General features: G+C 39.5%; 1 protein-coding gene across 1 annotated transcript in view; it reads right to left on the reverse strand.

Annotated features, from left to right (window-relative positions):
* Positions 1-21,352, reverse strand: part of ERCC4 (ERCC excision repair 4, endonuclease catalytic subunit) — a 34,706-nt gene that overhangs the window by 8,052 nt on the left and 5,302 nt on the right. The window contains exons 3-9 of the mRNA XM_004321715.4: positions 16,130-16,325; positions 15,040-15,247; positions 12,872-13,052; positions 11,747-11,875; positions 10,372-10,482; positions 7,174-7,771; positions 5,307-5,399 (exon numbers count right to left, since the gene is read on the reverse strand). Of these exons, the coding sequence (XP_004321763.2) occupies positions 5,307-5,399; positions 7,174-7,771; positions 10,372-10,482; positions 11,747-11,875; positions 12,872-13,052; positions 15,040-15,247; positions 16,130-16,325 (1,516 nt within the window). The remainder of the gene's footprint in view (positions 1-5,306; positions 5,400-7,173; positions 7,772-10,371; positions 10,483-11,746; positions 11,876-12,871; positions 13,053-15,039; positions 15,248-16,129; positions 16,326-21,352) is intronic.

Consider the following 21,352-nt stretch of genomic DNA (forward strand, 5'->3'; position numbering starts at 1 on the left):
AACAGAAACTCCAAGTTTAAATTCTTTACTATTTGAAACAATATACAAATGCAAGGTTATTAACAGTATAACATTTTATGACTAGATCGCAAGGAGGCAGGCAATAGTTCCAGTTCTGTGCTCCCTCATCATTCTCAGTACCGCTGTCAAGTGTTGCTGATGAAAGATTCTTTGCAGTGACAATGGCTCTGGCAGCCACTCATTACTGCCCCGTTACACCAACTAGACTCCAGCTGGGGGTAAGGGGCAAACTGTTCAAAAAACTTACTGCTCTTAAATTTCTTTTTCTTTTATATTTGGGATCAACATGGGGGATTTTTTTTCTTCTTTATCTCCACTTACCTTACTGGCTAAGTTATCACACGTGAGGGCATCCTCATTTCCTGATTAATTTGTAACTGTGGCTGTAGAGCATAGCGAGTTAGAATGCAGACTCTGGGCCCATGTTTCGTGAATTGGAAACCACTTACTGGCTGTGTGACTTTAGGCAAGTTGTTTAATGGTTCTGTCCCTCAATTTCATCTGTAAAATGGGGATGATACTAAAATCTAACCTCAAAGAGACTGTTAAAAGGATCACATAATATATGTAAGGCACTCAGAAGAGTGCCTGGCACATAGGAAGCACTATATAAATGTCAGCTGTTATTATAACCGTGCTTTTCTTACACGTAGTAACCTCATCCCCTAATTATCCACGATTATGCTAAAAAACAGAAGATTTTCTTTCAAATGATTCCACAACTGTTTCAGTTAATACTGTTAAAAAACAGCTAGTTTACTATGAAATGTTATAACTGCAAACTGAATCTGAGAAAAAAATATATTCCTGAAATGAAACCAGGGTTGTGAAGAAAATAGTTAAGTCTTCCTAATCAGTAACTCAAATTAGTTTAACAGAAATTTGCCATACTTATATTCAGTCTCTTGCTTTCAACATTTGCATAATTTTTCAAGTTACTCTTTATGATAGACACAAAATAATAATTAAACAATTCAGGTCCCTATTTCCACTTAAAGTACTGTGGTTTCTTAATTTTGCTTTAACATCTTCAGTGATATTTGAATAGCCTGTACAACGTGATAACACAGGGAGGAGACACTGGACTAGAAGTCTCTTCAAATGGGCGTTTATTCAAGCCCTCATGCTAACCCATTTTGTGATATTTTCTAACTGTAAAATTTCAAATAAGCTAATAACCCTTTTCTTTGAAGAGTGGTGACCTCTCCAAAACTATGTATACTCAGAATGTTATTACTAATTTTTTGACGCAGGGAGCATTTTATTAGCAATACTTACAAGTGTAACTTTTTTTCTCTTTACTTGTCATCTGTAATCTACTGATCTCCGGTCCAGTCAAACAGTCCTTTCACTGCCAGTTCGCCTGATTCATTCCTCTCTGGTTATTTTAAATAGTAGCATTGCTTTTCTTCTTACAACATCACTCATGGAGGTCCTGGCAAAAGCACATTCCCTCGGTCTCACATCAAATTTTTCTCTAAGTCCAGGCTTAGTGCAAATGCTCTTTCAGCCATGCACCTCACATATATTTTGCTTTTCAAAACAAACACTTCTCAAATTCCCCAAGTTTTCTGGGAAAGTAAATATCTTAAGATTCTGAACGGCATAACTATCTGTGTAACATGGGAAGATCTAACATAATAAGTAGACAACCACCACTGAGAGTTTATAAAATTATGCCAGACCATAGATAAAATGACATCAAAACCTGGTATGAAAATTACTGTAGAGATTGAAACATAGGAGAAAGTCCATATCCTTGGTTCTGCTGAGTGAAGTTTCCAGTATGTGCCAGGCTTACCCGACCTTTGTCACTGAGCCCTTCGAGTGTAAAGTCACTTGTATAAGCCGGGAATGGCATGTGGTCCCCGATACCTGGCTACAATCCACTGACGGCACTCTTTTTCTGGGCCAGGTTCTGATGCACTGGAGAAGAGGCAGTCACGGGAAGGAGGCCTGGAGCATAAAACTCACCTACTCAGAGCCTACCAGGCCCCCCTTGGCTACAACACTGTGCAGGAAACGGTTAAGGGAGCAGGCCTGGGCTGCTCAAACCCTGCACATTCCCAAGAAAGGCCTGTCTCCTCAGCTTGTCTTCCCAGAAGCCCTTGGCCAGCTTCTGGGAGTTGAGGTCTGAGCTCTTGGAATACAACGCCTGATAAGAGGGTTTTTATAATGCCTGGGGCCACACGGCACCAGTGTGATCAGATGGTTTATGCCAACAGTGTGATTTCTAGCGAATACCTGTTTTTGCTCCAGGGAGCTGGAGTCTGTCACTTGAGTACTATGTCTATATGACTGACTCCCAATAAAAACGCTGGACTCCAAGTCTCGGGTAAGCTTTCCTGTGGACGACACTGAGCGTGTGCTGTCACACACTGCCACTGGGAGAATTAAGCACGTTCCTGCGACTTCACTGGGAGAGGACACTCAGCAGCTTATGCCGGATTTTCCTGGACTTGGCCCCGTGTGTTCTTTCCTTTTGCTGATTTTACTCTGTGTCCTTTTCCCTGTAATAAACCGTAACTACGAGAATACCAGTTTTTCTGACTCCTGGGGGTCCTTCTGGTGAATCACTGAGCCTGAGGGTGGTCTTGGGGACCCTCAACATGAACACCAACAACCTAATCCGAATATTTTAGCTCCACGTGCTCATTTGTGATTTAGAGACAGTTACTTTAATCAGAGAAGCCTTAGGCAAAGGATATTTTAAAAAGAGTGAAGAAGCAATTAGGAGGTACTGGGCCACATCCAGTAGCACCAATTCTTTGATGCCATTTCCTCAATATCTCTTAAATCTGTCCCCTTCTCTCCATCAACCTAATCTTGGCTGCCACCTGTTCTTATCAGACAATTGCAGCAGCTTTCCTGACTACTTCCCTGCTCTATCCATTCCTCAGTTTGATGCCAGAGAGAGCCTTTAAAAAATACTCTATGTCACTTTCCTAATTAGAACTCTTCAGTGCTATCTTACTGGCTACAGAGTCAAGTTCTAAATCCTTAACAGGCCTGGTGCACCTCGGAGCTTTCACACACACCCTTGTTCAACAGAACCCCTGGCCCACCTTGTCCACTTAGCAACCAGCACACATGCTCCACGGGTCAGCTTAAAGGTCATTCCTTCAGTGACACCGTCCCAGACATCCCACACTGAGTCAGATCTCTTTGACAGACTCTCGTAGGATACCCTTTTCTCTTACCTTTGTAGCCCGCCGCCCTCTACCCATGTCTATTTATGATATTATTCATAATCATTCAATGTTTGTCTTTTCCACTAGGGGATAAGCTCTAGGAGGCAGGACAGAGCCTTTTTCTGCACCACTGTAACTCCAGCACTTTAACATTAGCACAGGGGTTGGCTCATAATAGATGCTCAAGAAATATCTGTTGACTGTTTGAGTCTTGGGAGATGAAGGTCTAGGAGACACAGAGAGGCGCTAAAAAGCTCTAGATAAGAAGAGGTAGTCTGCATAATACCTGTTTTTTTATAACACTTTCTGGAATACTTTTTCAAAAAGCGTATGTACACACATATAAACTATCCCATAGAGCACATTAATAGAAAATACATATCTAAGAAATGCAAACAGATTCGCAGACATAGAGAACAGACTTCACAAAGGGGAGGGGGCTAGGGGAGGGAAGGATGGGGAATTTGGGATTAGCAGATGCAAACTAGTATATATATAGGATGGATAAACAACAAAGTCCTACTGTATAGCACAGGGAACTATATTCAGTATCCTGTGATAAACTATAATGGAAAAGAATATGAAAAAGAATGTACATATATGTATAACTGAATCATTTTGTGTATAGCAGAAATTAACACAACTATGCTTCAATCAAAATTGAAAAAAAAATACATATTTTCATAAGCTGAAAGGACTGACCAATAATTGTAGGGCCAATAGCTGCAAGAATCCATGGCTAAGGCATGCCACAATCACAGAGGATAGGAAGGGAAGAGAACTGCCCACGAACCGTGCTGAGTTTCTTCAAAGGGACTCAATGACACTGATTCAATAAGCACTCCTGTTTCTGGGAACGCATGCCCTGGATGAACTGGGGTATCTGCATATTTTAAGCATATACTGAGAGCCCACAGCCAGTGTTGAAGGATGGCCGTCCATTTTGAAATTCTGTCTAGGTCCTGGCTAACTGCCACTAAAAATGATTTCTGCCCTCTCGCTGTCACTGATATGTTGCCAATGTCTGAGGCTTGAAAGACTGGTCTGGCCCAGCCACTGACAGGCCAGGCCATGGTCTCCTCCGGTCTAGCCTTTTCTCTGGCTCGGATCAAGGATGCCCTGTCCAGCCCCCGCCCTGGCTTCTGGGGCTCCTTAGAGAGCATCTGATCCATCTTCTCTCACCAAGCTGCCACTTCCTTGATAACATCCCTTGGGGGAGGCTATTAGATTTCTCAAATGCTTGCAGGAGTAAGAGGTAGCCATGTAGTTTGTGAATATCTCAATTAGAAACATTTTCCTTACATTAAACCAAAAGCTTTTTCTATTTGGATTTGGAACATTAAAGGCTACTTATTCTCAAAAAAACACACATCTGTTCAGACCAATGTCACACCTTTAAAAAAATATTTTTCCCAGAGTGATTCTATTGATCTGAACTGACCAGGTCATAAAAATATTTCCCAGTTGGGCTTCCCTGGTGGCGCAGTGGTTGAGAGTCCGCCTGCTAATGCAGGGGACACGGGTTCGTGCCTCGGTGCGGGAAGATCCCACATGACGTGGAGTGGCTGGGCCCGTGAGCCATGGCCGCTGAGCCTGTGCTCCACAACAGGAGAGGCCACAACAGTGAGAGGCCCGCATACCGCAAAAAAGAAAAAAAAAAAATTCCCAGTAAACAGTAAAACAGTCACCCACCCATGGACAATGGAAACTTTACAAGGGAAAAAAAAATGATTCCAAGGGAAGGGAGAAATCTTGTACATGGGGGAGCGGGAGAGAGTGTTTCAGTTCTATTGCTGGTGTTTTATGTTATATTTCTTTATTAACATAAAAGCAGTTTTCTTCACATTTCTATTCTATTAAACCCCTGAAAAGCACCTGGAGATGGTGGAGAAGCAGGGGAAGAGAAAAGGAAATGTGTATTGATGTATATAAACCCTGGAGTGAATCAGACTACAGGTGTATCTTGATGTGACCCTCCCCAGCAGCTTCCTCTCTCCATCTTTCCTGACGGCTAGTAGATATTCCCCCACTCAGAGAAGCCTCTGGATCTTCAAAGGCCTTTGATTCCTTCATACTGATCTTCTATGTATTTACCTTATGAGTTTTTCAAAAGCTTCCTTTTCTTTCCGCAAAGCAGTGAGATAGCGCTGTTCCTCGGTTGAACCTCCGTATATAAGAAAGTAAACCCTGCAAGTTAAGACAGAACTCTTTTAGGCTGCAAACACATAATTTTTAATCCCTGGAAGGAAGAGCATGGCATTTGAAATCAGCAACCTAGAGTGTTCAAATAATAAATATTTGACTGAGAAGAAAAGGTTCCATTAATCACACACTTACTAAAATTAAGCAGCCTAAACCCCACCTGTTAAAGGTCTCATCACCACATGTTTTTTTTTTTTTCTTCTTTCATCAAAAGGAGGAGCAGAGTTTAGGTAAACACTGAAATATAACAAAGAGGGACAGAATAATGCTTTCCTCATAACTATAAACAAATCAGAAAACACAATCTTAGCGGCTTCTCTTTTTTCAAATTTTTTCTTTGCATCTCTGCCAAACAATCGTTTAAAAAGTTGGATGGTGGTTATAAAGGCCAGCGTATGAAAGTTCATGTTAGGGAAAAATAAACAAATGAAATCTATATGACCTTTACCTTCACAAGTAATTTCTCAGTTCCTTTTTATTCATGTCTTAACAGAACCGAGTCATCACACATTTTATATAAACACACAGACAGAGAAGACATGGATTATATCAAGCTCCTCAAAAAATAATTTGACATATTCTTTTCTCTTAGAAAAGGCCAGCTTTCCTATCTTGTTGGTTGCTAAGAAGCTGAATGAGGCACCTCCTCTGCCCCTTTTCTTCACCTTCTATCAGAGACATTTTCCCTTTTTAGCCCTCGATTTTTCTTTTGGTCTTCATTTTCCTAGTTTATATTTCTTTGAAGTGCGGGCAGGGAAAAAACCATTGGCCAAAGAGTCCAGAGACCTGAGCTCTTCCACGAATGTATCATGTGGCCAAGGGCAAGCCATTCACCATGTCTGGGCCTCAGTTTCCCACTGATGGATCAAGTGGTTGAACTCTGAGGTCCCTTCTGGTTCTGACCTTTTGTTTCTAAATATCACGCTATTCCATATTCAGGCAACAGAGAACTTTTGTGCACACAAGCTATCTCCAATGTTGATCAACAGCAAAGTATGAAAAATTTATCAGCCTATAATTATTTCACCAGCTTTGTCTCATCTCTTCATCCTGCGTTATTTCTGGTCCACCTCCTCCATTCACCTCTACTCTGAAAGGCTGCATTCGTTAAACTGGCTGGAGAGGTTTCTCTTGGCTCTGCTTTTGGTTCAGGCCGAGTTCAGGATATTAACCTTGAGGTTTATTTCCCTCAGATAACTGGAGAGCCGGAACACTATATTCTTTGGGAGGCATCGTTTTCTCATCTGATATTTCTTGAAACTCAAGAATACATGGTACAATAATTCCCCAAATACTTTAGTTTTATGTGGCTGTAACTTAGAGTCACTTTTTCAGATTTACAAGAAAGACGTTTTAGAATTATGAAATTTAGCTGAGTCATAATTACATTAACATTTGGTAGAAGGTAGGATATTGTAAATTTCCTAGGCTTGTTCAGAGACGGTGCCCCATAGGCTACAACTGATGCATAAAGAATATGGCACAGAACAGCAGAAGAGCAAGTAACAAGAAGGGGGGCATTCCCTCAGATTCCTGGATCCACTACAACATTCGACCTCCTTCCCATGCGTACTTCCCACACTGGTACTTCCCAGACTGATCAGAATGCCAAATAAGGTTTCATAAACTCAACCAACATCATAACAATGTAACGTTAAAGATAAGAAAGCCCATGGGCAACTGGTCTATCTGTGCTAAATCCTAAAGAACTGCAAAACTGAAGCCCATGCAATCGCAGTTCATATTCCTTACAACTTGCCTCAGGGGCTTCCCGGGCCGACTTGCCCTGTAAATTTCAAGCTGACGCACGAAGGTCAGCTCTGCGTCGTACAGGACCACGTATCTTGGCTCCACCTCGTGCAGCACCCGTGTCAGAGCGTAGGGGTCGCTGCAGCCCAGGAGTGGGTGGATAATGGTGAGGGGGTCTTTTATGATTCCATACGCGGCATCAGAGGACACGTTTAAATCAAACTCCTCGTGCTTAATTTCTTCTAAGCAGCTTTCGGGGCTACTGCTTAGGTCTCTCGGACAGCCCTCCTCGACACCCCCCTCCTCCTCCAGTTCTTCAGATTGTTCCATCATCTGAGTTAAAGTCAGCCTTGGTTTCTTCTTTTTGACAGCCCTCTCTTTGGCAGAGGCCCTGTCTTTGTTTCGGAGGCCTTTGGGCCTTCTGTTGGATTTCATAATTCCCTTTGAGCCATCCTCCTTCCTAAACCTCATCCACACGTCTTCGGCTTTGCTGTCCTTCTCAAAGGTTTTCCTGTACAGCCTCAACAAGAAGGCCTCTGCTCCGACAGCGATGCACTCTCGCAGCTGGGAACAGGTCCTGTCATCACTTGCGCAAATGAGAACGTGTCCTAAAATTAGAAACAACGTTATGTCCTGATTACCGCACTTGTCGCCCTACCCCACGCACCCCCTCGTCCCTTCCCCCCCAGAGACACAGCTCACCCCTTGGCGCTAAAGATACTTTACAGTTTGTTTAAAAAGGGTCTCGGATGCTCATCAAAGGCTTTCGCCTCCCTGGCAGGATTACTTAAATCTTCTGGGTAAAGGTGAAGCCAGAAATATTTAGAGTCTTACGAAAGTATAGCTGTGGTATAATGGAGGCTTTAAAGAAGCTCTTTTTAATTAATAATTTTCCAGAGGATCTGGAAATAGATCTGGAAATACCAAAATAAATTCCAAATGGATTACAGTCAAATGTTAAATGATACATCATGAAAAAAAAGATGACTATTCTCCACCTCTCCATATGAAGATGATTTTCCAGGCTTACAAGCAATGGAAGAAATCTCAGAGAAGACTGATATCTGTGAGAAGATATCAACTGATCAATCAATTGACTGACTCTATGAGAATAAAAAACTGCATTAAAAAAAGCTAAAGACAGGCTGCTCCCAAGCCTTTTGAGATGGATCACATTTTGCCTATGGAATGTGCATCTCTAAATAAATCCACTTCTTGCCTAAAAAAAAAAAGCTAAAGACAAAAAAACCACTTTATGTAACTATGATAAATGTTAGTGTCTTTAATATATAAAAAGTTGATACAAACTGAGGACACACTCTAAACCAGCAAAGGAAACTAAGACAATTCACAAAAGAAGAAATGCATCTGAGAAAAAACTGAGCTCCCCAAGCATCAAAATTTGAAACAAGATCACATTTTTCTCCAATCAAATGAATAAAATTGTTATACATATGTAATATATGTAGATACACACACAAATATATACAGAATCTCCAGTCATTACTAGCTGGGTAAAAAAAGATAAGCTCTTATACTTTCAAAAGAAATGAAAATTGATAAAAACTTTCTATAAATCAATGGGGTAATATGTCTTGAGAACTTTAAAAATGTCAGTATCATTTGGCTCATTAATTCTATATCCAGAAATTATATCTACACTATAACTTTAACAATGTGAAACAGAAAATACACGAAAGAAAACCAGGAAGGAAATATGCCAATGTTAACAGTGGCTGCTAGATGTAATTTTTTCCCCTTCTTTATTCTTTATGCTTTTTTTCTAAGTACACATGTATGACTCTGGGTCTTAAATCACAGCACCATAAGTTCTGGGATAATATCACAGCATAATTACTCATATAAGGATTATGTGCTTGCCTTTATTGCTTTAAAGGAGTTCAAAGTCTCAACAGATTTTTTTTTTTAACATCTTCACTGGAGCACAATTGCCCCACAATGGTGTGTCAGTTTCTGCTCCACAATAAAGTATATCAGCCACACACACACACACATCCCCACATCCCCTCCCTCCTGCGCCTCCCCCCCACCCTCCCCATCCCACCCCTCCCTCCAGCTACCCATCCTACACTTGGTAGTGTGTATACATGTCCATGGCACTCTCTCACCTCGAACCAGCCCATGCCTCCCCGTCCCCGTGTCCCCAAGTCCACTCTCCATGTCTGCGTCTCCACTCCTGTCCTGTCCCTAGGTTCCTCAGAACCGCCCCTTTTTCTTTCTTTTTTCTATATTCCACACACGTGCGCCAGCACACGGCACCTGCTCCTCTCCCTCCGACCCACTTCACCCCGCATGACAGACTCCAGGGCTGTCCACCCACCACAAACAGCTCAACTTCGTCTCCTCCCGTGGCTGAGCGACACTCCATTGTGTATACATGCCACATACTTCCCTCAATAGATACTTTTTTAAATTTAGTTTTATTTTCTATCTGGTTTTATTTTTAAAACTTAATTCAGGTTCAGTCTACAGTTCAGGTTCAGTCTACTAGTATACTTGTGTTTGAAGAGAGTAGCCCCAAAACTTGAAATTTTTTTAGCACTAGGTCAATGTCATTCTATAATACAGTTGAGGCTTCTTTGAAAAGACACTTGCTGAGAACCTAAAACTTAAGCCCATTAGCTTTCTCCTTGAGGATTCCAAATTTAAAGCCTGGTGAATATATATGTAGAGATTTTGCTGCATCTTTTTTTTTTTTTAATTGAAGTATAGATGATTTACAATGTCCTGTGAATTTCTGCTGTACAGCAAAGTGATTCAGTTATACACACACACACACACACACACACACACACACACACACACACACACACGTTCTTTTTTATATTCTTTTCCATTACGGTTTATCACAGGATATTGAATATAGTTCCCTGTGCTATACAGTAGGACCTTGTTGTTTTTATCCATTCTATATATGATAGTTGATTAGTTGCATCTTTAAATAGAAGTCCTGAGAACCCAACCAGTAAAACAACCTGCTTTCATGAATATACAGTGATTCAACCTGGAGAAAATCACATCAGATGAACAGATAGGCGCTTGTCACTAAGATTTCAGTGTTCATGGGGCACTTACTCTTCTACATTTGATAAAGAAGATAATAGTATAAATTATTTGTAAAGAGCTAATCAAAAAGACTCATTTGCTAGATTTTGAACGCGAATACCATTATCTCCTTTTTTCCTACCTGGACCACCAAGGGCTTCACTCTCCTTATTCTCTGCCTCAATTTCTTTCAATACTTCCGAGAGTGCCTCCCATTTTGGGTTGTTTTCTAGGACCAGTTCCTTTCTTGTTTCTGTATAGAAATAAAAGACAACCTCATTCTATGTGATAATATTTATCTATAAAGTATTCCAAAGGCTTTTAAGACAACAGATAACACAGGCATCACTCCATAAACCCACTCCTTTGTGTGTCTTTCATAATACTCTATAGATAGAATCTGCTTCTTTGAGAAAGGTCTCCTTACGGTCTAAATGAAGACACCTCAAACCAACATTAACACAGGTTCCATAATGCCTTGAGAGAAAGTGATATGAGTGGTCACTAATAAGAGATGATTATGTGTTAGCTGTCAACTGTGACATTATATATAAACTGCTACACAAAATAAAGGACTTGGTATTTATTATTTCTAAAATAACAGTATTTATTATTTCTAAAATCCCTAAGATTTTCACAATCTTGAACATGGGATATAAGCAGACAACAATAAAACTTTTATTTCTGTAAGTACTCAAACATATTACTAACGTATTTAATTAAGTTTTGAAACAGACCTTTGAACTAGGCAGAAAGTAAACATTAACCCTATCCCATGCTTTAAAAAACCAACGATATTTATTACACTTACTAGATGAGTGTGAAATAAAACCCATTATTTGCCTCATTCTAGTATTTATGTCCCCTAAAAGCTAAAAGGGATGTTAAAATGTCCCACTAAGACTTCAAGTGCCCAAATAGTAATTATTCCAAAGTTAAAAAAAAAATCTATAATTCTTATGTAGTAGTAAGAATACTCTTTTTTGCGTTACGTCTTAGTTGCAGCATGCAGGATCTTTCGTTGCAGCACGCGGGCTCCTCACTGTGGTGCATGGGCTTCTGTCTAGTTGTGGCGCAGGGGTTTTCTCTCTCTAGTTGTGGCACACGGGCTCCAGAGCGCATGGACTCTGTAGTTGGCGGCACACAGGCTCATTAATTGAGGCGTGTGAGCTCAGTTGTGGGACGCAGGCTCAGTTGCCCCGCGGCATGTGGGAATCTTAGTTCCCTGACCAGGGACTGAACCTGCGTCCCCTGCATTGGAAGGCGGATTCTTTACCACTGGACCACCAGGGAAGTCCTAGCAAGAATACTCTTGATTGGTATTTGGCATTTGTTATTTGAAATCCCCTGGCAATGAATCCATACCAAATACTTTTACCATACATTATATATGTCACACGCAGTTACACATTCTTCACACAGCCGAAGGAGATTTAAAGTTATACTGTAACTTGATAAGCATTTCCATACCAAATACTTAAATAAAAGACATTTGAAGACTTAAGCATACAAGATACCTTGCTCTTCTTTAATCTCCAGTTTTTCAGGCAGTTTGCCTTTTTTACTCATTTTGGCATCTGGAACATGATAAACCCTTGCTCGAGCATTTATAAACATTGAGGTGCTGGAGTCAAGAAACAGCCAACCTAATAAGTTTAAAAAAAAAAGCCTTCAATTTATAGTTTACTTCAGAGACTCTCTGAAGGTCACATGACCTGTTTATCAACCGGTCACCAGCTTATTCATCCCCCAACCACACCTTCTCCCTTGTTATGGCCTCTGTCACTGTTTGGCTAGACCGTGGTTTTCAAAGTGCAGTCTACAGACCCCTGGGGGCCCCCAAGCTGTTTTTTTCAGGGGAAGGGGGGTCTGTGACCTCAAAGCTACTCTCATAATAATACTAACTCATTATTTGACTTTTTTCCACTGTGTTGACATTTCCAGTAATGGTGCAGAAGCATTGGCAGGTATGGCTGCTGGCGTCCAAGCACAGATGAAGGCAGTGGAACCCAAAGCGTACTAGCAGTCAATATGTTCCTCAATGCCACACATTCGTAGTTTATGACTCGAGAATATTCCTGGTGAAGCAGTTAAGAAACATTATTTGTATTAAATCTTGGCCCCAGGGCCCCTGGACCACACTTTAGAAAACACTGGTTTAGCCAGACAGTGAGAAAGATCATGGTAGTGGGGGAAGGATGTGACTTGTAAAAAAACAGGATGGCGGACAGCCGCGTATGTATGTTTCCCTACAAACCTCTTCTCATTCTTCACCACTTCAGCTGATGAAACTCCATATTCCCTTCCTGTTTCTTCAGGGAATATTAATTTTAAGTTCATAACAACTAAACTTCCAGAACACAACCTATTTCTAAGTTGGGGACTGCCTGTGATATACACAGTCTTTTCTAGAAATAAAATCTCTTGTAATGGATATGAATATTTATTATTATACAGAAGTAGGTGGAAACATTAGCTATCAATAAAACCTACATCCTTGTGCTGTGAACATAAGACGTAATTTGAAATCTTACTATACCATGTAGCTGAATATAGCACTCCCCACACCTGATTCCCCCCAAAAATCCAGTACTTTATTCAAATGAGCTCTTAGGATAAATATTAGTATTTTTATCTCCCACCTGAATTCTGACCAAATGCCTTCTCTGTTGCTTTGAGAGATTCCAGAAGATTAAGAAATGTGACGCAATCATACTGAGAGAGATATTGCAGCAAAGTTCGTAATATCTTCAAATCCTGAACCAAGGATTTAGTCTTGGCTCCAAGCTGGTGCCACAAAGGATCCAGATAATGGCGGATTGTCTAAAACAAGAAAAAAATTAGAACTGCTAGAAGATGTTCAATATAGCTATAATTAATACAAATTATACTTTCAACAAACATTATCCCTTGTATACATAAAAATGGTTAAACTGGTAAACTCTGTTATGTATATTTTGCCACAATAATAAAACATTATCTCCCAAGGAAGTGAATAGAAAATTTAAGTTCATAAGATTCTAAAAATAATGTTTAATTTTTCAAATATGAAGCAGAGTGTCATCACTAGAATCTTTATGATCAGATAGAGTCAATTCATAGTTACCCATATTTACATTATTAGGAGAAAAAAGGCCTGATAAACATCAGATGATCATTTATTTGCTTTTATGAAGAATGAAAGCATGTAGCTCAGATACATTCAATTTCTGCCAAGTTTGGTCGAGACCCCATCCTGGGTGGATAGAGATGTGAGATCCAGCTGCACGAGGAAGCAGAGGACATAAACTAGAGAAACTACATGGAATCAAATTAAATAACAGTGGACCTTAGTCTGTTGGTATAATAAAATATTTAGTTTTTTTCTTTAAGTGTGATTCATGTATGGGAAAATATTTGTTAAATTAACAACTAACTAAATTTGAATACTTTTTAAGATCCTGAAAAGTTGCCTAAAACACAGAACAGCTTTATGTATGTACTATGTAGGTATCTACATATCCACAGCTATATATATGCACGTTTCCTTCACAAGCTGATTCTGTAACTAAAAGGGATAATGTAGCATGATCTGGAAGCAGTTTCACTACATGGCATCTTATCTAACATATTTAATACTGAGCAGGAGTAATATATATTTGGATGACCAAATAATCTATTGTCCAAACTGGAACTCTTGTGAAAATGAAATGACACTATTAATAATTACTCCAGGATAACAGGCAGATACTGGGACTGTCCTAGATAAACTGGGACATATTACTCTTTTGTATATCATCTTTTGTAAAAAATCATCTACATACCTCTTTTGTAAAATCATCTACAAATTTTCTAACAAGTGCAAATTATGTCTTGGTTACTAAAAGAACGCCTAAAACTATACTTTGACTTTCACTGGCCAGGTGATGATAAACAGAAATTTAGTGCAAAACATATCTGGTTATATTTTGGTTTTCTAGGAACATATACATTCTACTAAAAGAATGTGAGAGGGTTTTTTTTTGGTATACCATGCACTAAATTATAATAAACTCTACTTTAAAAACAGAGGCACACAACACATGGAATTACTTTTATGTATCATTAGTTCACAGTAAAATGACTTTGGAAGAATCAGAGAAATGAGGACTTAAATTTTCCTTTTTAAAAATCAATATGCATTACTTCCAGTGACAAAGAGGTTGATTCAGAGTTTGAAAGAAAAGAACTTGTTCTACCAAAATATGAAAAAAAAGCTGCCTGGAATTTTTTAAAAGTCAGCATTTTCTGTATGTACAATTCAATCTTAGACATTTACATATCAGAATTAATATTGATCTATGATGAAAAAATTAGTTAGATAAAAAGTCCTTGCACTAAAGTCTTACCATTTTCTCAATTCAGAATGCAATTTTAAGACAGAGCAAGTTTCACATTCCTCAGTAATCAAAACTCATCCAAATTATTTTTATTCCAAATAAGAGATCATAAATTTGGAAGGATTCTTATGTAAACTCTTCTATCTGTAGCTATCCAAACGTTGCCATTTCAGAGCAAAAGGTTATTCATCGTCCTCTTACATATACTTAAAATAAGAGATAATCACCATATAACTGCAAAAGTCAGAGTTGTGCTTATATGCCAATCAATGTATTCTACTACAAATTACTTTCCAGTAAACCAAAGAAACTATACTTTAAATCACCTCCAATTTAATTTTAAAATAACAGCAAATTCCTATTAAGAACATTGTAAATATTAAAATAACTTGCATTCTTAAAAATTACAACATAACAAATGGTGCTTAAAAAGGAAAAGAAATAAAGAGTACCTTGTCAAAAGGTTTTCCAATAGCATTTTCTAAAGATAAATCTTCAACTTCAAGCGACGGGTTATGGCATTTCAGTTCCTTTAGACATGCATTTAGAATGTCCAGAATAGCAGTCTGTATAGCAAGCATGGCAGGTGTCATAGAAACGTGAATTTCTACGACTTCGGGCTTATGCTGTTCTAAAAATGAGTTTACTGCTACATGGAACCTAAAGAGACAAACATTTTTCAAATATTTCTAGAGTTGCAAGAGCTATGTGTTTCCGGTCTCAGTTTAATACTCTAATAGCTCTTTGTAACTGCAATTAAGAAACAAAACGGAAAGCCAAATGACAGTGTTTTCAGGAATACTTTCAACCTCTATGAATAGAAGTATTACTCAAATAAGGCAGGGATCAGCAAATTATGGTCTGCGCTAAACCCAGTGCCCGTTTTTACAAATAGTCTTATTGGCACGTAGCCACGCCCATTGTTTATGTATTGTCTGTGGCTGCTTTCACACTGTCACGGCAGAGTTGAATAACTGTGACAGGTGCGTGGCCTGCAAAGCCTAAAATATTTACTCTCTGGCCCTTTACAGGAAAAGTATGTCAATCCCTGAAGTAAGGTATAATCAAAAAAGGAAAAAGACTGCAATAACTACTCTCAAATACCATACAGTATAACCAAGATACATATTAGCATAGGTTGCAAAATGTTTTGAAAATTGATACCTTATGTTTTTCCTAGAAATTTACATAGATTTTTCAAAATCTTGGTGCTTTATTTCCCTCAAAGTGGAAGTTGGAATCTTAACCAGTAAATCTGCAGTTCACCTAAAGCTGTTGTGTATGTGAGCCTCTAGATCCCTGCGTGGTTTCACTAAATGTACAAGAAAGTGATAGCCCTGGGCTACCAGAAAAATAACTATCAATCCTCTCTCTCCTGTTAAAAGAATCACAAATGTGGTGACCATTTATTTATATTTGGATGTACTTGTTATGAACCTGACTAGCATGTATCAAGTGCAATGACAGTAAATTTTACATTATAGTGCAAAATTAAATTACGGCAGGTTCTCTCGCAGAAACTGGTCACATAATGCTATTTACCTTGGCCACAGATACAGCTTCCTTATGAAAAGATTTCTCATCACTCTCTCCACATGACAAAAGCCGGTGTCAAAGGCAATAGCGTTGTCTGTGAAAGCTTTAATAAAACCATGTTTGTTTTTCTGTCGGAAGAGGCGCAAGATGAATGCTTCTTGACAAGACTCGATTATTCTGTGAGCTCTGTACACCAAGATGCCTGGGCGGGGGGTGGGTGGGGAGGAGGGCGGGAATCAAAATTTAAAGTACAGAAAAGACATGTCATTTTCATGCTCGCTTTCATTGATTCATCACAGTTTTCTTGAATGCCTACTTGAGCATGGGCAAGCTCTGTTCGAGGTTGGGGATACAGCCATGAACAAAACACGTAAAGCTGTCCTGTGGCATTTACAATAAACAATACAAATAAGTAAAATATTTAGTAGGTTAGAAGGGATAAGTGCTGAGGAGAAAAAACGATCAGAGGAATAAGAGAGGGAGTATGTGTGAGGGGTGGTAGTTTGCAATTTTCTTATTTAATCTTTTAAAAAATTGAAGTACAGTTGACGTACAATATGTTACAGATGTATGATAGAGTGATTCACAATTTTTAAAGGTTATACTTCATTTATAGTTATTATAAAATATCGGCTATACTCCCCGTGTTGTACAATATAGCCTTGTGGCTTATAATAGTTTGTACCTCTTACTTCCCTACCCCTATCTGGCCCCTCCCCTTCCCTCTCCCCACTGGTAACCACTCATTTGTTCTCTGTATCTGTGGGTCTGCTTCTTGTTATATTCACTAGTTTGTTGTATTTTTTAGGGTTTGCAATTTTAGATAGGGTTACCTCACTGAGGTCTTAAGTGAGTAAAGCCTGGATGGAGACGAGGAGGTGAGCCTTGTGACCGTGTGGGCCAAGGGAGTTCTGGGCAAGGGAATGACAGCAAAGGCCTGGGGTGGGGCATGTCTGGCCTGGTGGAGGAAGAATTTCTGAAAGCAAAGCAGGTCACTATTCTTTTAATATATGAATCAGATGTGAACTATGCAAAACAGCTGCCTTTCAGAAGTTTGGGCAACATCTCCATCACTTATTAGAAGAATTCAACTTTCAGAATCAGAGTATACTCAATTGAAAGGTAAATTAGTCCATCTGAAATAAAAATCTTTAATGAATATGCTTAAACATCTGTATTGTGGGGTGGATGTGATAATGACACCCCTGAACCACAAAAACAAGGACGATCATACATGTTTCCTTAATTATAAAATCAGAGTACTGGACGAGACGATCTCTCATATGTGTGTATGATATACACATGCCATTGTGGTGCAGTGGGATTCATGGAAAATTAGGGAGAGACATGAGATGACATGAGAGTGCACAGATGTCATTTCTGGATCAAAAACTCAATTATTCTATGACAACTCTCAGTCTTTTAGACCTAAACCAAGCCAGTTACCATATATATTTGCTATAAATGCACTCACATGTTTTTGCTCCCATGCTCATCGCTCCTAGGATCTGGAAAATGACACCAATAGTAACCCAAGACTCCTAGTAGTTCAATAGATTCAATTCAGCTTCTACTATTTTGGTGTTTAAATTTTAGATTGAGGTGGATAGAGCTAAAATTTATTCTAGCTAAGCAAAATTGTTTTTCAAATATGGTAAAAATTAACAGTGCTATTTAGGACTTTGTATACAAAAGATTTTCAATAACACCAGAACGTGTACATAACTAATCTACTGCTCATAAAATATTCCGTACCTAGCAGGTAGGTTTTTCCAAGTACTCTATTGGGCCAGAGTTCCTGGACTGAAATATGACAAAGTTAGAAATAATAAAAATGGACTTCTAAAGAAAAGGTGAATCTCAAGTTAAGAAAATGGTGTGCTCCAAAAGGTTGTCATTTCTTTTGGAATCTAGAAGAAGGAGGAGAAGAGAACTAATATTCTATCCCAGGCACTGGGGTTAGGTACTTTTATAGACTTTTATTTCATTGAATCCTCACAATAACTCCATGGGGTAGGTATTACTATGAGACCAGGAAAGGGAAGCAACTTGATCAAGGTCACTTCGCAAGTAAATAGGAGACCAAAGGTTCCAAATCATGAGTGTCTGAGAACAAAGCCATGTCCTTCCTGTTAAGTGACATCATCCAAGGACCACACCGCCCCCTTTAAAAAAATACAAGCAGGTTAGGTTTCTGGGGCAATTCTAGTCCCACATTTTTATGCTCCCACAACACTCTGTATCTCATGCTGCACTGTAATTACTTCTCTACACCTGTCTCCTCCACTAAATTGCTTGAGGATCAGAACATCATAAGTAGTAATCAGAGCATGTTTACTATGTGCCATGCGTGATGCTAAGAATTTTACATACATTATCTCAGTTCATCCTCACAATAATCCTAGGAGGAAGGTACTATTACTGTCTCCAATTTACAGATGCGAAAACCGAGTCATACAGAAATGAAGAAACTTGCCCAAGGTAACACAGCTGGTAGCTGGTGAAGGTGAGCTCAAACCCAGAAGCCGCCTAACTCAGGAGAGCACCCTACCGTCCTGTCATCTTTCTGTCTTCAGCACCTACCTCATTCCTGCCAAATAAGGGACGGTTAGTAAACGAAATGTTTACCAACATTTAATGTTAATAATGTTGAATGAATGTAAAGCTGAATTATGCACTGGGTACACAAATCTAACATGTAACTTTTTTTTTAAAGTTTCCCACGGAAAGCGTGTTCTGAGTTCTGTTTAGAGATGTCAGGATCTGTTTTAACAATGAAAGCATCCTCATGCCCCATTCTTTTGAAAGTACAATCTGGGGAGATATTTTCACAGTTCTCTCACTATTGAGGAGTTGTGTTGGCAGGGACGCCTAGGGTGGGGTATGGTGGTGACATTGGGTAGTGACAGGGGAACAAGTTAGGGCTGGTACATTCAAGATTTTCTAGGGGGTTACATGCTTCTGGGACACTCTGGTCCGTAAGAGCTATGGTGAAAGTTCCTACAGGGGCTGGGGGGTTGAGGAGGTAGAGGATGATCCCGGGGGTGTAGCATTTGAAGAAATTCATTTCTGCCACTCATTTACATTCCATTCAGCGAAGCAGCAGTAACAGCTCCAGCTTCATTACTGGCTGGGACTTGATCAGAAACAGGAATGGCATTTTGCCCTTTTTAGTTAGGAACTACCTATAAACTATACTTTGGATATTTCTTTGATTCAGATTGCTCTCTGCCTAATTAGGTTGAAGTATTACTGGGAGACACAGAGTAATACTGACATCTAGTGGTCATTTCAATACATTTTTTTTCATTTTATCAACTGAAAAAATAAGGAAACATAAAGCTAAATTTATAAGAAAGCAGCAAACAGTAAAAGACTTTACAATGTATCAAGATTTCTGGCTATAAAGAGCCAATTTTTTGCTATTATTTATGATTTACTATGTACCAGGCAGTATGCTAAGCAATTATTTATTTTACTTCATTTAATCCTTGATAACTTCACAAGGCACTATTTTCTCAATTTAAGCAATGAGAAAACTGAAGCTTGTGAAAATTAAGTACAGTAGCTTGCTTGTAAGCAGTGGCATTACCCTTCAAAGTCAAGTGAGTCTGACCTCAGCTGTACTGCCCTGCCAGTGCTTATAACAATGAGAAATACAAAAGTATAACAAAACTTTCCAATAATCAGTTCACCACGAACCATATAAAACATTCATTCATACATTTATGCATTAAATATTTCTTGAGAGTCTTCTAGGTTCAGGGCAATGTGATAGATATGGTAGGAAGGACAATTATGAATTCCACAACCTCTCTGCCCTTCGAAAGTTCATTAAAAATTGTCGTACATACATGCATCACTCACCCAATATATATGTGTTTGGTACCTACTATGTACCAGTTACTTGTCCTGGGATGAACAAGTTGTTCCTTACTCTTAGGAAGCTTGTCATCTCATGAGCGAGACAGACAAATAAATAGGCAAATACAGTGTGGTGTTCTGAAGTGCTCTGACTGGGGAGAAGCATGAGGAAATCAGAAAAGGTTTCCAAAAGGACAAATAATCATGAAATATGACTCCTTTTCTATATTAATTCTGGCTAAAATTAAATCATTCTTCTCAAAATAATTAAGCAACTAATTGGTTTAATTTCAATCATGGGAGAGAGGGGGGATCAAGATGGTGGAGCAGGAAGACCCTGAGCTCACCACCCCCCACGAGCACATCAAAACTACAACCACATACGAAGCAACTCTCTCCAAGAACGACCTGAAGACTAGTAGAACGGCTCTTTTACAACAAAGGCTGTGAAGAAAGAACCCCATGGAGCCTGGTAGGAGGGGAGGAAAAGAGATCTAGTTGGGACCCACGCCCCTGGTGGGCGACCCAGCAAAGGAGGGGGATGTCAGAAGCTCAGGGATCCTCCCTAAAGAGTCAGGGGTTTGAGCCCCACATCGATACTCCAGCCTGGGGTCCAGCACTGGGAAGACAGGCCCCCTTGGCTGGTTTGGAAACCAGTGGGGCTAACCAGTGGGCTGTAGGAAACCAAGACTCCATTCTTGAAGAGAGTGAGTAAGCACAGACTTGTTTGCCTCCCAGTCTCAGCAGAGGCAGCAGACTGAAAACTGCCTGGTGCTCTGGTGGCCCTGCCTGACCACCCCAGCCTGCACTGAGCTCTTGCTCCAGCCGTATCCCCCACCAAGGAAGCTCTGCCAGTGGACCCTGGGAGAAGACGCGGCCTGTGCCCTCTTCAGATTCAGCTCTCCCACCAAAACCACCGGGCACACGCAGACTGCACAGGGGCACTCCCACACAGGGACATGGATTCAAGACTGGGACAGGTAACTGTTTTGCCTAACTTCATAGGGACAAACAGAGAAAGTTAAATAAAATGAGAAGACAGAAGAATATGTTCCAAACAAAAGAGCAAGATAAAATCCTGAGAAAAAACCCTAATGAACAGACGTAAGTAATTTACATGATAAAGAGTTTAAAGCAAGAGTCATAAAAATGCTCACTGAACTTGGGAAAATAGAGGAATATAGTGAGAGCTTCAACAAAGAACTAGAAAAATATTTTAAAAAACCAATCAGAACTGAAGAATACAATAACTAAAATGAAAAATACACTAGAAAGACTTAAGTCCTTACTTAAGTAAATTTAAGAAGACTGCAATTATATCAAGGATATTTTCCAACCACAACAGTATGAAATTACAAATCAATT

Source organism: Tursiops truncatus, chromosome 15 (assembly GCF_011762595.2).
Source record: "Tursiops truncatus isolate mTurTru1 chromosome 15, mTurTru1.mat.Y, whole genome shotgun sequence".
Taxonomy (NCBI): domain Eukaryota; kingdom Metazoa; phylum Chordata; class Mammalia; order Artiodactyla; family Delphinidae; genus Tursiops; species Tursiops truncatus.